Below are 15,714 nucleotides of genomic sequence, written 5' to 3' on the forward strand. Positions count from 1 at the left end.
ATTAAAAAAAAGTGTAAACAAAGTAAGGAAAAGTAACAAGTGTCACGTGTTGTTCTCTGTGCCATAAACCTGACGAAGGACACATAAACACAAAGTTTATATATAAAAATACACTCACTGGACACACCTCCTTATATCTTTAGAAGTGCCTTAATTCTTCCTTGTGTAGATTTAGCTGGAAATGTTTCTCTGTGGTTTGTTGTGGATGGATTGATGTCTGGTGATTGTGCAGGCCATTTGAAGACAGTGAGCTCATTGTTATGCTTAAGAAACCAGTTTGAGATGGTTTGAGCTTTGTATCCTGCTGGGGGAAGCCATCAGAAGATGGGTATGCTGTGGTCATAAAGAGATGGATATGGTCAGCAGCAATACTTGGGCAGGCTGCTGCATATAAATGATGCTTAATTGGTAGTAATGGGTGGCCTAGAGTGTTCCAAAAAACATATCCCCCATATCATTACATCACCACCACCAGCCTGAACTATATACTATAATGCTGTTCTACTATATAATAGAAGCCAGGATGGATCCGTGCGTTCATGTTGCTTAAATTCTGGTTCTAACATCGCAATGTTGCAGCAGAAATTGAGACTCATCAGACCAGTGGATGTTTTTCCCAATTTGCTTTTGTCCAGTTTTGGTGTGCAAACTGAACCAGAGTGTTCAGAGGTGATCTTCTGCATACCTTGGTTGTAATGAGTGCTTAATTGAGTTATTCTTGCCTTCATCACCTCGAAGGAGTCTAGCCATTCTCCTCTGACCTCTCACATCGATGAGTCATTTTCACCCAGAGAACTCACTTTTCACTTTTACAGATCATTCTCTGTAAACCCCAGTGACAGTTGTGAGGGAAAATCCCAGTAGATGAGCAGTTTCTTAAGTGCACCACGTTGGCGCCTGCCTCCTAACTTATGGGTCTATTATTGCAGTCCTCTCTTTTCAATTACTGTCATCTCAGGTTTTGTTTATTTTTAAGAAAACTATAGTTTTAGCCTTGTGAAGGAGAATGAGTGAGGCGAGTGAAGTTTCACATGTACACAAAGCATTTCAGACTGGAAATAACAAGTGAAACGCATTGTTAAGTTAAGATACGGCGATGGAGGTTATTTCAGTCCTTTAATCACACATTTAGCTGCATGTCGTTAGATTGTGGGTGAAAACGGAAGACAAGAGAGTACTTGTCCCGGCATGCGTTTGACCAGTGGAAGGGTAAATCAGGACATGCTGCTGGTGGCACTGTGGGAGGAACTGGAGTGCTCACAGTATGCTGACATTATGAAACTTTTGGCACGGTGACACAGGCAGTGCAGTGTCGGTCCACCGGTTTGTTTCGGAACAAAAATCTCAGCAAAGACTCTGATGGTCCCCCGGCTTAACCTGTACTGTCAGCATGAGGTTGACATTTCTGGTTTTGAGTGAAACGTCTCAGTAAGCCGGACAGACTGTTATTAGATCGGGTTTAGATGTTTTCAGCGGCTTTTTGTCCAGTCCCGCCAAAAGGTCATATTTGTCATTTGGCTAATGCTAATGATCTTTTCATTTGCCTCAGGTTTGTCCTATTATTACTTGTCGTCCTCAGCCTCATCTGACACTGACTTAGATGAGGAAGTTTGTCCTTAATGAGGAGGCTGTCTTTTAGTTTTGATCAATGTAACCACTCTTTGATGGGATGCACCGGTACATTGGTTTACAATTACAGTGATGTTTTCTGTTAAACTCATGTGTTCCTTAGTTGTATTTTTATGGCATGTTAGACAACTTTAGCTTGTTTCCTTTAGCTAATTCTGTGTGTCTCACGGCCTTTAGATGCCTATAAAGGAACGCTGGGATTCGATATTCGATCTTCTGGAATGCTGATGGCATTTTCCAAAAGATAGACTGGTGAATAGATGGTGCTTTCTGTTATCCCAAACATAACCTACTTCTGCGGTCTCACCAAAAGAGGCAAACAACATTAAGTACAGTTCCTGTAAGTGACACGTGAAGCTGCAAACCAATTTTCAGTTTGGTGATTTAAAAAAGCAAAATGAAAAAATGAAAAAAAGATTTTTGCTTTTGTTTCCTCCTAAAACAACATTTTGAGGTTGTTGAAAGCATATTCTACTATGAGAACCTTTGAGACACTCAAATATTCTGCTGCTTCTCTTTTAAATGTATAAAGTGGAGCTGAATTAGATCATTATTTAGTTGCTATTTCTTATAAGCAAAATGCTGAAAAAGACTCGGTGTAAAAACTTGATGATTCTGTCAGAGTAATTATACTTTGCATTTTTTCATTATTTCTCTTTTCTCATCTGATCTCTGGCTCTTTGTTAGATTGGTTTTCTACTTATGTATCTAATAGGACCGTCTCTGTTAGGACGAACGAGTTCTACTCTAACATCGCTTCCTTAACCTGTGGAGTTCCACAAGGTTCAGTTCTGGGTCCCTTATTATTTTTCTGTCTATGTTGTTTCTTCATCTGCCATCATTCATCCTTTTCTGACATTTCTATGCCATTGACATTAAGCTGCATATGTATTTTAAACCTCACCAGCTGAACAGGCTGTCAACCCTGGACCACTGTTTAACCTGGATTAATGGCCGTCTAGCCATTACCTTCTTCTAAACATCAACTGAGAACACAATTATAGCTCCTCCTGAACCTTTTGCTTCTTTAGGTTCAGAGTTCGGGATGTCTGATTATAGTCTGGGCTTTGATTCACCTGTAAAATGTATTTCTTGTTCCTGTTACTTTTTATTTAAAGAAGATTTCTAAATTACGATATATGGTCTCCTTTGCTGAACTGGAGGAAATTGTTGATGCTTGAGTGTTATCGTGCTTAGGTTGCTGTAAAGCCCTTTTATACATAAATCATCTGTTTTATGCCTCTAAGCAATAAAAAAGTTTTTTTTTTTTTTTTTATGTCCCGTTTGGATCTTTAGCCATCAGAATTGTTGTCTTAAGGCCAAGAAAGATGCCAAGCGGATTTATTTTACCAAGTGGATCATCATGGCCTTGCCATATTGGTCCATTTGATTAAAAGTTATTTTTAACAAAATGTTGCTATTAAAATATTCTAGTTGGCGAGCTCACATTAATTTTTACACGGGTCCCAGTAAATAGCCAGGCTTCAAATTATTTATCCCAGCTTCACATTAATCACACTGAGGCACACAATCTTCGATGACAGGCTCTGAATTTGTTAGTTGTTCCTTGGAAGATGAAAAGACTTCTGGGACAGAGCCCTTCAGTCTGTTGAGACTTTTATTGATTAGAACTTTTGAAACTACCCGTTTACTTTATTATTAAACATTGTTTTTATTATTGGGGAGCACGGTGGTGCAGGGGTTAGCACTGTTGGCTCAGTGGAGTTTGACTCCACCAACTGGTTAGAGCCTTTCTGTGTGGTGTGTGCATGTTGTTCCCGTGTTTGCGTGGGTTACTTTAATCATGTTTGTTTTCAGTTTAGTTTCAGGTTTAGGTTTCGTTGTCTGAAAATGGTAAATTAGTTTCAGTTCGTTTTTTTTCTTTACAGTATGTTGGATAGGTCTCTCGGGCAAGATTACAAATTCCCTCTGAGTGATGACATGTTCCAGGCTAGTTTTATGAGGCTAGGACAAGAATTAATATCTTAACATTAACAGATTAGGTTGTTTCATGGAGGCAGGCTCAGCCTAATTTGATCAGGACCTTGAATTGACCACAATAATCTACACCTAATTTAACATAATATTAGAAGATGCACAGTAATAAACTGACATCTTTAAACTTAGAAGCAAAAAAATACTTTATTTGTAGATTTTTGCAGGTGTAATGTCTCACATAGTAAGCAATTGTAAGTTACCACTATATAACGTTCTTTGGCATGTTCACTGCCACTTTAGTATGAATTTCACATTATTTTTTTTGCATGCAAACAGTAAATCCTGAGCACTGGGGGAAAACAATCTCTATTCCCTTCTCTGTTGTTGCAGCTACACATCGCAGCAGCAAATGGCTACGCGCAGGCTGCAGAGCTGCTGCTGGAGGGGGGGGCTCGTGTGGACCTCAGAGATTCAGATGGATGGCAGCCTCTTCATGCTGCAGCGTGCTGGGGTCAGGTAAGGAAAACACAACAGGAAAGAGATAAGAGCCTCAGGCGCACACAAAGGTTTCTGGAACCATTAATACAAATTGCTTCCACTGTTGTTGTTGCTGCTGCTTTAGATGCATGTGGCAGAGCTGCTGGTGTCTCACGGAGCCAGTCTCAATGCCAAGACCTTCCTGGAGGAGACTCCAATTGGTATGTTTACAGTATACTGTAGCACTCACTTGTCCGGTGCACCTGGTAATGAGTTCAGGGGAAAAAAAGTATCGTCTCAGCAGGGTCTCATTTCCAAGTGTTCACTTTTATGTTAAGCATTACTAACAGTGTCCCTTTTACCCATGTTGCTTTAAGATCTGTGTGAGGACGAGGAGTTCAGAGCCATCCTGCTGGACCTGAAACACAAACACGACATTATCATGAAGTCACAGCTCAAGCACAAGACCTCGCTGTGCAGGCGAACGTCCAGTGCAGGCAGTCGTGGGTATGTGCTGACATCTGTTGGTGGTAGCATGGCTACTACAGGCTTTGTTATTTGGAGAAATTAGAAAACAGACAAAACATCTGTTCTGTATACTTACAGCTGTATTTACACTTAATAGGAGAATGGTGGATAGAAGTCTCCGCTGATATAATGACATAATGTCTGACATAATGAAGCTGTCAGTTTAGCGTGTGTATAAGTTCTTCCGCTCTTTAACTTTCATGTGTAAAAGTACCATATATGGTAAGCTGTTATTTTTCTAGCTGCTTTTTCTTACTGGGAATTCCACTTGTGTTCACAGAAAAGTGGTGCGGCGAGCCAGTTTGTCGGACAGACACAACCTGTGTCGTAAAGAGTACGAGACCGAGGCCATCGTGTGGAGGAAAGAAAAGGAAGACGAGGACGAGAAAGAAAAGGAGTCTGATCAGGAGAATAGCCAAGTAGTTAATGTGAGACTATTTTTAAGGATTACATAAATAGCTCTATACAGTTCTAACTTTGGTTTTTTGGGTGGGTGGGGGGTGGCTTGGTGGAATTTACCGCCCCTTCACACACACGCTGTCAGATAATAATGTGTGTGAGAGATATTTTTAAGCACAGGTAGAAAGATGATTCTTCCCACTCAGAAGCTGAAATGTCACATTTGGATGAATCAGACAGAGGACTTCCTCCAGCACCCAGGAGCAATTGCACAAAAGGAAACCCACAACAGAAAAAACTGAAATACTGTCTTCCATTATCAGTAGACTCTGTTGCCGCCGCTGCTGCTTATTGTAACCTCAACTTTTTACACACATTATCTGCAGATTATCAGATGACATTCAGAGAAATGTTGCTCTGGCACAAAATAACTCTGAACAGTTGGGAGATTTTCTCTATAATGAAGCAAATAAATTGGCTTTACATCTTATTTCATTTGAACTTGGTAAGCCTCGGCAGCAGATCAAAGTTTGCTGATCTGCCCTGCACAGTCAGGCCTTTGTGTATTTAATGAGCTAAAAGAAAGTCTTACAGAGGATTAAAGTAATCCTTATTGATGTCTTGCAGGTCAAGCCTGTTGTCGCTGTGGAGCTGCCCGACAAGTCCAACCTACCCACCATCCTCAAAGAAGGAAAGCAGAACGGCCTAATCTCCACGACAACATCCATGCCACCTCAGCCTCCCTCCAATGGCAGCACACCGACGTCCAGTAAGGGTGGGGTTGTCACCACCCAGCCGTCCCAGGAGGAAGCCTGGCCAAAAGAGCGCCCTCAGACTCTGTCAGAGCTGAAAAAGCAGCGAGCTGCTGCCAAGCTCTTGAACCACCCCTTGTTCAACGGTCACCTTGGTAACGGCTCCACAGACTCCTTCACTGATGCCAAAACCACCTCTGAGGATCCTCGCATGCCGCTGGTCTCCTCCAATGGCAACGCCGTATATTATACCCCAGCCAGCGGCGACCCACCCCTGCTCAAATTCAAGCAGCCTATGGAGGAGGAGCAGCCGAAGGTGCGGACCTGCTGCTGCGTGTCATAGTTGGTGCGCGGTCATGTGACTGTTACCAGAACAGGAAGTGTTTGCACTGAGAGGAGGGAAGCAAGGAAGGCTCTGTAGAAGGGAGGAGAAGAAAGAAGGAAAGTCTTTGAACATCCTTCACCACTCCCGGTTCAAAAATGTCTTCAAGACAGGCGGCCCGATTAAAGTATGAAAACATTTCCTTTTACCTCCCAGTCTCGTAACTCCTTTAAAGTGCAGCTGAGAAGTGGAGGAAATTCCTTTCATACATGGAGTCTCTTTACACAACAAATGTAAAGACAAGAAGTGGTCCCGCTCTCCCTGTTAAAAATCAAAGAGGATGGGGAGTGTTTTTTGACAGAAATTTAGAATTAGGAGAGAAGATCGCAAGGTACTGAATCCTCTACTTTCACACATGGAAGAAACTTTGTCTGTTACCCCACAAACAGATCGGTATCATTTCATTAGAACAGCATTTCTTCCAGGATAAACTAATCTTGTTATCAAACCACATGTGGCACATTCTTGTCATGTTCAAACAAGCAGGACAGTCATCCTGGAAGGGTGCTGATATCTTGTAATACACCGTGTTGTTGTAGTACAACACATGAGAAAATGCAAAACATGGCAAAAGGAGATCTGTGACATCTCTTTCCGTGTTGACATGCTGCCTGGAAAAGTAAGTGAAAGGAATGCCATAAAACAGTGTTAAAATACTCATGAAGTGTACTTCTACAGTCTTGGAGAATAGCCATACACCGGCACATGGCAGATTACTCAAAATGAGTACTGCACTAGCGTGAGTTTGCACAACACCAGGTCGCGACCTAGAGTATTTCGCGAGATACAAACATCATATGCAGTCACACTCACACGTCCTCTCAACGTGCGAACCTATAAATACTGACCAGGTCGTGTCTTTGTTGTTTGTATGCCACTAAGTTACGACTTTGTGCTCACTACAGTACTGAGACTAAATTTCTATAAGCAAAATCTGAGTGTGTAATTAATTACTTTGTACCCAATGTATTGTATAATCATGTAAATTTGTGTAGAGATTGGGTGTTAAAAGAAAAACAAAAAAACGAAATAGAAAAAAAACATGTATATGCAAAGGAAGTCGAGGTGTTATTATTATTTGTATGGCGTGTATGGCCACGTGTAGTGTGTGGAGTGTGTGCTGAGTGTGGGGGGGAGGCGGAATTCTCCCCAGCTGAGCATCCTTTGACATATATATATATATCTCATATATATATATAGATTACTGTCTGCTTTTATAGTACAGTGTAATATAAAAATAACAATCAAAGCCCTATGCCATACTTATACTGGATTGGACTTGCGCATCGAAATGATGTCCTATCTACAAAAAACACTAGTCGTCATATGCGTTTATTGGTTTTGTGCGTTTTGTTTTCTCTTGGTGCATACTAATATGTAGACTAAAAATTTACTTTCCCCCGGAGGTCACTGAATTTGTCTTCTAAAGCAAAGTAGACTGCTACTCAAATGAGAAATAGATTAACTGTAAATGAAAATTGAAGTTTTCAGAAGAATGTCTGAGGCCTCGAGTATTCTTTGCTAGAGTAGAGTTGTGTAAGCGCCAGATCCTTCAGCGTGTCGTATTGTTATATCATGGTTGAGATTGTTGATATGCACAACCACCCCCCCCCACCTAAATGAAAAAAAAATAAACGAGCTACTAACAGTGATATAGTTGGTTCGTCTTGAACCTGAAATAATGATGTAATATTTCTATCATTCTTTAGAAAACAGTTGATTGAGAGAGATGGACTAGTAGCGCAGCAGTCACGCTGGTAAAAGCATACAAACGAGCGAGCGGAGACTCTTATTTTGCGATCAGACGTCGGTCTTAAAAGGGAAATTTTATTGAGAGGGCAAGGGATTTTTTTTGTTTCTTGTCGGCGCGAGAAGGAATACCCTGCCCACTCCTTTCAACGCGGGGGCTGGAGCAAGCAAAGGGTCTGAGAGAAAAGCGAAGGCACATCGCACTTAGACTTTGATAATGCTAGGTGGTCAAATAACAATTGGAGCGAGTGTGGTATTGAAGTGCGACTATTATAAAGTCTCGCAAGGCATTTGTCTAGATTGTTTAACGATCTCATAGATCAAGACTTTGTAACAAACCTAACAGGAATAATCGCATATGGAATCCTGTGCTTATCAGTTGTCCTGTTCTTTTAAATTTACTAGCTACACTGAAAAGTCTCCAAGAACTGGTAATTGCCACATCATTTAGATGATAGCTGGTGCGCAACCGCAGCAGTGGACCACTTGGCATATCAGTTGTTTTTTACTAGCTACACTGAAAGTCTTCAAAAACTGGTAATTGCATACATGGTTGCGCTCACAGTGACACTTGTCTTAGTTTAAAACAAGCACATGCAGAACCGCTAACCACAGTGTGTCGTGAGCAGGCTTACCTAAATGCAATAAAGCCATTAACACTGCAGGCGTCCTTTTCCTGCCTTGACATGGCAGGAAAAAAGCGAAGAACATTAGTGAGACTTTGTTTTCTTCTCAGAGCAAAATGTTTCTCTTTGTTTCGAGTCTTCATGGTAAGTTAAGGCAAGTAGTTTCTATTTGTGGAGACTAAGAAGGAGTTTAGTATCAACCTTGTCATCAAACCTGCAGCCAGGAAGCCAGTCAGGCTACACTGAATGCGAAACTATTCCTTAAATTTAACAGCTCCTTTAAATGTGTTTGTGCCAAAGAGTCTTCCATGAGTTGAAAATAATTTAGTTTGGCGGGAAGCTTTCTGATGGCCGACTTCTTTGAAAATGTGATTACCTGTAATGCCACGCCATCGCCCTTCTTCCTCACCACATCAACTGTACAGCGTTCGAGTATTTGTACAGACAGGTTTGTAAATATGTTTGTATCAGTACTCCCCCTGTTATGTTCCCATGTTTTTGCATTTACATGTCTGTGTTGTTACTGTTGATGAACATATAGGAAACTACAGTTAACCATATGGGTGAATAGTGTTAGCAGACTTTTGGTTGTACCAAGGGGGGGGGACTGTGCGATTAAGTAGACCCTCAAGTAGTCCCAGGAGTCCAAAATGTCTGCAGAGTCGAGCGCATACCCAGATATGGCTGAGTGTTAAGACACCAGTGTCTGTGGTGCATTTAAAGCTGAAAGACTGAACTTTTGTGCATGATTTTTCTGCAATGGTCAGTTTGTTTTTCACCTCAACTTGAGGAAGTAAAAATGAAGTCAAACAGTTTGCCATTTCCCTTATTTTAGGTACAGCGATGTCATCTTGTTATGAGGCAGCTTACTTCTGGTAGCTGCAAACAAGTTGATTAAAAAAAAGTTCAACCCTGTTTCCTTATTAATTAAATTCAATCCAACTGAACAGGAATTTGTTCAAGAAAAGTACCGACTGCTCAGTATTACGCAGAAAGGGGCAGTAGACTGTTTCAAAAGTTACTTGTGATCACATACACAGATCCAAGCTTGTGTTTAAGGATCAAATTATGAAGACAAAACTACTGATTTTGTAATTACTGGAATATATTGATGGTTACATTAACATATTTTGAATAAAATGTATATTTTGAGAACTTTACATGGTGAATCTGAATCTGTTTAGCTGTTATACTGTTACAGTTTGAGTTCAGATTTCCTGCAGGCTGTGGACATGAGAAGAAACATTTTTCGTTTTCTGTTTTTAATCACTGTAATCACAACAATTGAAAATGGGTGAATAGGTTTTGGATAGATGTCCAAAAAGAGAGCTATAATAAATAGTTCATATAGAGATGTATAATGTACAGTTGAACTGGTCACTAAACACCAAAAGCTCCATTATTTTCTTTAAAATCTGGTTCCTACAGTCGGCTCTGGATGTCTGCTGTATTTTGACGTCTGCAGCGACTTTCTGTTCTGAGACCAGCAGAGACTGTGCCGTCCTTCATCTCACAGCTGTCAGCGTCTTGGCCTGAGTTCACCTCCCTCCTTCAAGGATTTTCTTTCCTTTGTTTTTGCACTTCCTCTCATTCACTGGCTTTAGGTTCACCAGTTTATTTAGAACAGCAGTTGTTACCTAGCCAAGATTCTTCCTGTTATGAGTACTCCAACCGGCCACTTTATTATGTACGCATTGCCATTATAAATCAGCTACTCATACAGTAATGACTTTAGGCATGTAGACATGGTCAAGATGACCTTCTGAAGTTTAAACCAAGCATCAGAATGGGGAAGTACACAAGTCACTATGAAAGTGACTTGGTTTTGTTGCCAGACAGGCTGATCTGACTAATTTCAGAAACTGCTGATCTACTAGGATGTTCCCACGCAACCATCTCTAGGCTTTTCAGTGAAGATTATGAAAAAGAAAAAATATCCAGTAAGCAAGAGGTTTCTGGGAGAAAATGCTGTGTTGATGTCAAAGGTCAGAGGGGAATGCAACAGTGATTTTAAATTCAGATGGATCCATCCTGCCTTGTATCAGCAGTTCAGGCTGCTGATGGTGGTGTGATGCGTCTGGTCCCCCTAGTATCGAATGAGCATTTTAAAAATGCCACAGTCTGAATATTATTGTTGACCGTGTCCATCCCGTTATGACCATAGCACATCCATCATCTGCTGATGACTGCATCCAGCAAGATGGAACAGCATGTCACAAAGCTCTCATCATCTCAAACTAGCTTCTTGAACACGATGCTGTCACCGGATCTCAATCCAGTACAGCACTTTGAGATGTGATGGAACATGAGTCGCATCATTAATGTGCAGCTGACAAATCTGCAGCAACTGTGTGAAGAGGGCCCAACCAGGTACTAGCACAGTGTAACTAATAAAGTGGCTGGTGAGTGTATAAACTATTACATATATACATGCTCCTAAACTAGGCAAATTATGTAGTGTTTGTACTAATAGTTTGTTTTTCACTCCATGAGCCGCTGAGAAGGCCAATCAGTGCAAACATTTAAGTCATCTTACAGTCCTTTAAGTGTGCTAAGCAAATGTTTGCAGAAATCATTCTTTGATTTAAGCACAGTCACTATGTCTAAGGCATATAGACAGAGGCGAGGACAATGGTGCTGGAAAACGCATGATTTGGACAACATTGGCCTCCTCTGTGTTGCCTGGCTTTGCTATTGTGCCCTGGCTGTACTAACTGGAGGCCAGCTGGCTGTGGTCCAGGTCCTTCAGTCCTCTTCACTGTGGAGGGCAAAGTGGATCGGTTCCAGAAAGAGCATACAGACACATACTGACCACTCGGCTGGCCACATAAATGGAGGATGCTGATAAAAAGCACTGGGAACCAAGCAGGAATGTGGTTCATAAAGCAAGAAAATGAACCAGTGGCAGGAGCTGAATAGTCCATGGGATCAATGAAGAGGTTTTTGCACTAAAAGGAGAAAAAGTATGCAAAGGAAGGGTGGATGACAGCTTTAAAATGGGCCTCCACTGGGAGGACGCCATAGCTACTGAGCGTCCAGCCAAGACTGATAGAAGAGCTGCACAAAAAGAATGGATGGACGGAGAGACGGCTTACTGGGTCAGAACCTCTTCTTATTCCCAGGGTCCATTGGACCTAACAGGGCTTCAGTGGGTTATCTGACCTGAATTTAAAATGTCTAAGTCAATAAGTGGATGCCATTCTGTCTCAGCAATGTTGATAGATAACAGGCCGATCGAAGGCAGCAACTCATTTTCAAGCATGATGCAGCATTTCAGTACTGAAGTATCACTTTAATGATCATATAAAGCGGTTCTGAGTGATGAAACTGGGCTCTACATAAGACCTTATTGATTACTTAGATGCTTGACCACATGTGAAATGGACTGCCTTGAAATGATCAAGTGATATTCAAGGACTCCAGATGACTTTTCTTCTGGCACACCAAGGATGCTGGCATGTGCTGACATGTGAACCTTTGGATGAGCTGCCATGAAATCTTACACTTTCATTTTACTCTGAGGGCATCTGACTGTAATGAAATCTCCGTTTGTTTGTTTTGACAGCAAATTCCTCCTCCGCGATCAGAGTTCACCAAACTAAACAAGCTTGGCACACAGTTACATCTTAGGCCCTGAAGTTATTGAATACCATCAGGTTGTCTTTATTCACTTAAAACATTATGAAAGCAACAAACCACAAATTATACTATAGCTGTACTGCATTCGTTTTTATTATTTCTCTGGTGCTTTGGCTTATAAGAATAAAACTGAATGTGAAAGAATTTTAATGCCAATATTTAGGATAATTTACCTGAAATTTCAGAGTGGGATCCCTCCTCGATACATGCCCCTTCCAGTTCTTTCCTATATATAACCCCCCGCCCAACTACAAGCTGTTTGTCCTCGTTGTCATGCCCCACCTTCCCTCCCTTTTGCAATTCATTCACTTCTCATTAGTAGATGGGGATCTGCCCGGTCTGGGAGCTGCCATGTCTGAGGCCTTCCACAAGCCGCAGCCTCAATTCACGCTCCAGCCGCCTGCCATTATCTACTAGAAACACTATCAAACCTAAACGGAGGGCCAGCAAATAGCATAGATCTGTCCCAGCTATTGAATTAGCATTTAGCTCAATCTTCATGTCAACACACACAAATTCACCAAGTCCGTGAATGAATAAATCCCTGAATATCACTTTGTGTCACTCAAAACTTTCCTTTTCTTGCATAGGCAACAAAGAGAATAAACCGTGGGTTTGAGATTGACTTTTGGCTTATGCAACCGCTGTTTTGCTCTTTACACAGACTTTGCATGCATGCTAATCTGACTACTTCATAAAGCACACACTACAAATGGAAACCAGAAAGTTTTAGGTACCAAATTTTTATCCCCTGCCTACAGATACTGCAGTTTCGCATGCAGATATCTATTTATGCTGATTATGCTGAAAACCTTTGAAGCCTCTTTATTTTGGCGTGAGGTGTCATTAACGGATTTAATAAAGAATCAAACAAGCAGAATGAATAATGGCATTTTACCAATAAAATCCTATCAATATTGATTCCATGTCACAAAACACACATACAGCAGAGAAGGCATCATATAATTTAAACATTAACTTGAGGAAATGCTGCAGTGTCCAAAACCTCACGCTTTGTTTCAATAAACCTGACTTACTGGTTTCCAAAGTCTTTCGACGTGCAGCAACATTTCCTTCCTTTAACTGAAAGTGTCTGCCAACAGAGAGCCAATGACCCAGTGCTGGACAGGCGTTGGTGGATATGTCCAACCTTTGATGTTGGATTCAGCCTCAGTCCTGTTGCCCAGAATTTAAAGAACATGCAACACTTTCATCTGCAGTTAAATGAACGACTCAAAGTCAAAATAATTTGAAACAGTAGAAAGCACTCTATGTAATGATGAGTAAAGGTACGTGTTTGCTGTGGCTTCAGTTGGCTCGGTCATGAAAGCAGTCAGATCCATCTGCAGATAAGTGATTATGAAATTGCAGAGAGTATTTGGTAACATACAGATAGTATAAAAGCAGAAGCCACACCAACCTAGAAGCTATGACTAAACCACAGCTCTTTTTTTTACTCATTGGAAAAGGGAACACTGGTCTACTAAAAAAAGCAAAACAGTGAATATATGCAACACTCAAAGTTAAAAATTTGCATTTCCTGCGAAAATGCTGTGTGTGATGCCTTACGCTGAAGATGTCTGCTGAAAAAAGCTGAGAAAAGTTGGAAAAAAAAAAAATTGCCCTGAGCAGGATTTCGAACCTGGCCCTTCTGGTCTCAAGGCAGCTACTCATCTCACTGAGCCAAACTCATTTCTCACAAAGAAAGGTGGAGAGACTGACAATTCTGCTGAAATGAGCAGAAGCTGCTGAGAATTGTGCTGATAAGAGGTGAAAAGGCTAAAAATTTTGCAGAAAAGGGGTGAATCAGCAGAATTTCTGCTGAAAAGAGGTAAAGAAGCAAAAGTTGCGCTGAAAAGAGATGAATCAGCAGAATTTCTGCTCAAGAGTTTTTTCTGAAAACAGCTGAGATTTGTATATATATATATTATAATGATTAGAATGTTGATATAATAGAATTGTTGTGTGTTGGTAATAGTTAATATTGTGTGTTGGTAATATGTTGATGTGAATAAAATAAATTGTTAATGGTATATAATATATATATGTATATAGTGATGTATAAATATTATATTAGAATGTTATGATGTAGAATGTTAGGTTTTTGTGTTTGTAATGTTTTATTAAATATAGTATCCCTTATGTATTATATAGATAAGATAGGGGAAAAAGTTGTATTTGATGTAGGATGGTGTGATATAGGTGTATGTGATGATAATGAGTAAGTTAATGTGAGAGGAGTATTGTGTAATTATATTATGTGTAATTAAAGGAAAAAAGTGTAATATTTTAAAAAGTATGATAGTAATAAACACCAAAAGTATAGCCCACATTAGCAGAAAGCAGCAATTTTTTGAACGGAGAAAAGCTGAAAACTGAGGGAGTAGTTAAGCGCCAAAAAACATACGGAAGCAACTAGAATAAAGTAGAATAAAGAATAAAAAGAAACAGGATCTCAATATACATCCTACAAATACTTCAGTGTTGTTATCCTGTGCAAGCAGCATGCAAGTACAGTTCAAAGCGTGCTTTGTATTGGAATCGAGGTCACACTTGTAACATTGTGACCTTAAACGAGATGAATAACCTAGAAAGTTGAACAAACCACTGACTTTCAGAGTAGGAAAACCACTATATTAAAAAGCAGCTAAATTTATTTAAAAGTGAAAGTCAGGTGCAACTTTCACTTTTCAGGTTACTCCAAATAGTAAACCTGTACACATACATACATATTATATATATATATGTATACATATATATATGGATTACCCTTATGCTTTATATTCTGGATTAATCCGCCATGAACAGTTTACCCCAAAACTAAGTTATCCTTCTTAGGTTTTTTGAGATATTTAAGGCCATTTTATCCAAGATAATGTATTCAGCCAAATAAATCTTCCACTTCCTTCTTCCAATTAGAATGAAGAATTTCAAATTTGCCACTTGTACCACAAACAGTAGCTAGTAGGTAAATACCAGTGTTCAAAGGTTCTGTTAAATTTAGGCTTAAACAACATTTATCAGGTTTCAGGTTGTGTAGACCATGTTCTGTTTAATGTGTGATGCACATCATTTAAAGCTAATGTTTTTAATTAGCTACACAGTTACACATTGCACTTAATTAGTATTTAGTTTAGTATTTAAATATTTAGTTCCAAATAATCTGTATGTAAGGACCAGTTAGAGCTTAATGAACGACCATTTAAAATGTGCTCATGCATTAAACTTGAATGTCTTCTGACCTAAAACTACAAAGCAAAATTTTCACGTCAACTTGAGCTCCGTGGATGTAAAAATACATGAATTCATGTATTAATAGAAGTTCAGGGCAGTTTTTTTCCATTTAACTAGAGGAAACTTGAGTTAACGCTGTCTGTGGGAGGCGAACATTCAGCACTCTTATTTATTCGTAGGTGCTAAAAGGATATAGGACCAAAAACACAACCGTGACTTCAATTTTAAACTTAATTGCCATTTTAAACTCAGCCCACGTGTCGAGTTTGTGGCTGTGCTCAGAAAAGGTCAGAGCCGTCACAGCTTCATTGTCATTTTTTTTCAGGATTTCCTGCCAGCATCCCACCCTCTTTATTTTCCT

General features: G+C 40.1%; 2 protein-coding genes across 2 annotated transcripts in view; one reads left to right on the top strand and one right to left on the bottom strand.

The window, feature by feature from the left end:
• Nucleotides 1-3,906: 3,906 nt before the first annotated feature.
• On the top strand, nt 3,907-6,777 carry LOC121815062 (protein phosphatase 1 regulatory inhibitor subunit 16B-like; the record flags this gene model as incomplete). The annotated part of the gene is made up of 5 exons (XM_042224025.1): nt 3,907-4,083; nt 4,190-4,265; nt 4,422-4,551; nt 4,853-5,000; nt 5,599-6,777. Coding segments are annotated over 5 exons (999 nt in total), but the record flags the coding sequence as incomplete, so codon positions are not given.
• The window catches only part of LOC102303868 (serine hydroxymethyltransferase 2 (mitochondrial)), a 97,787-nt gene continuing 86,151 nt past the window's right edge, over nt 4,079-15,714 (bottom strand). Inside the window, exons 12-13 of the transcript XR_006054754.1 lie at nt 4,407-4,462; nt 4,079-4,307 (exon numbers count right to left, since the gene is read on the bottom strand). The gene's annotated coding sequence lies outside the window, so the exon portion shown is untranslated. The remainder of the gene's footprint in view (nt 4,308-4,406; nt 4,463-15,714) is intronic.

The sequence above is a fragment of the Haplochromis burtoni genome, unplaced genomic scaffold (assembly GCF_018398535.1).
Source record: "Haplochromis burtoni strain Fernald_Lab_line unplaced genomic scaffold, NCSU_Asbu1 Contig_125, whole genome shotgun sequence".
NCBI classification, from domain to species: domain Eukaryota; kingdom Metazoa; phylum Chordata; class Actinopteri; order Cichliformes; family Cichlidae; genus Haplochromis; species Haplochromis burtoni.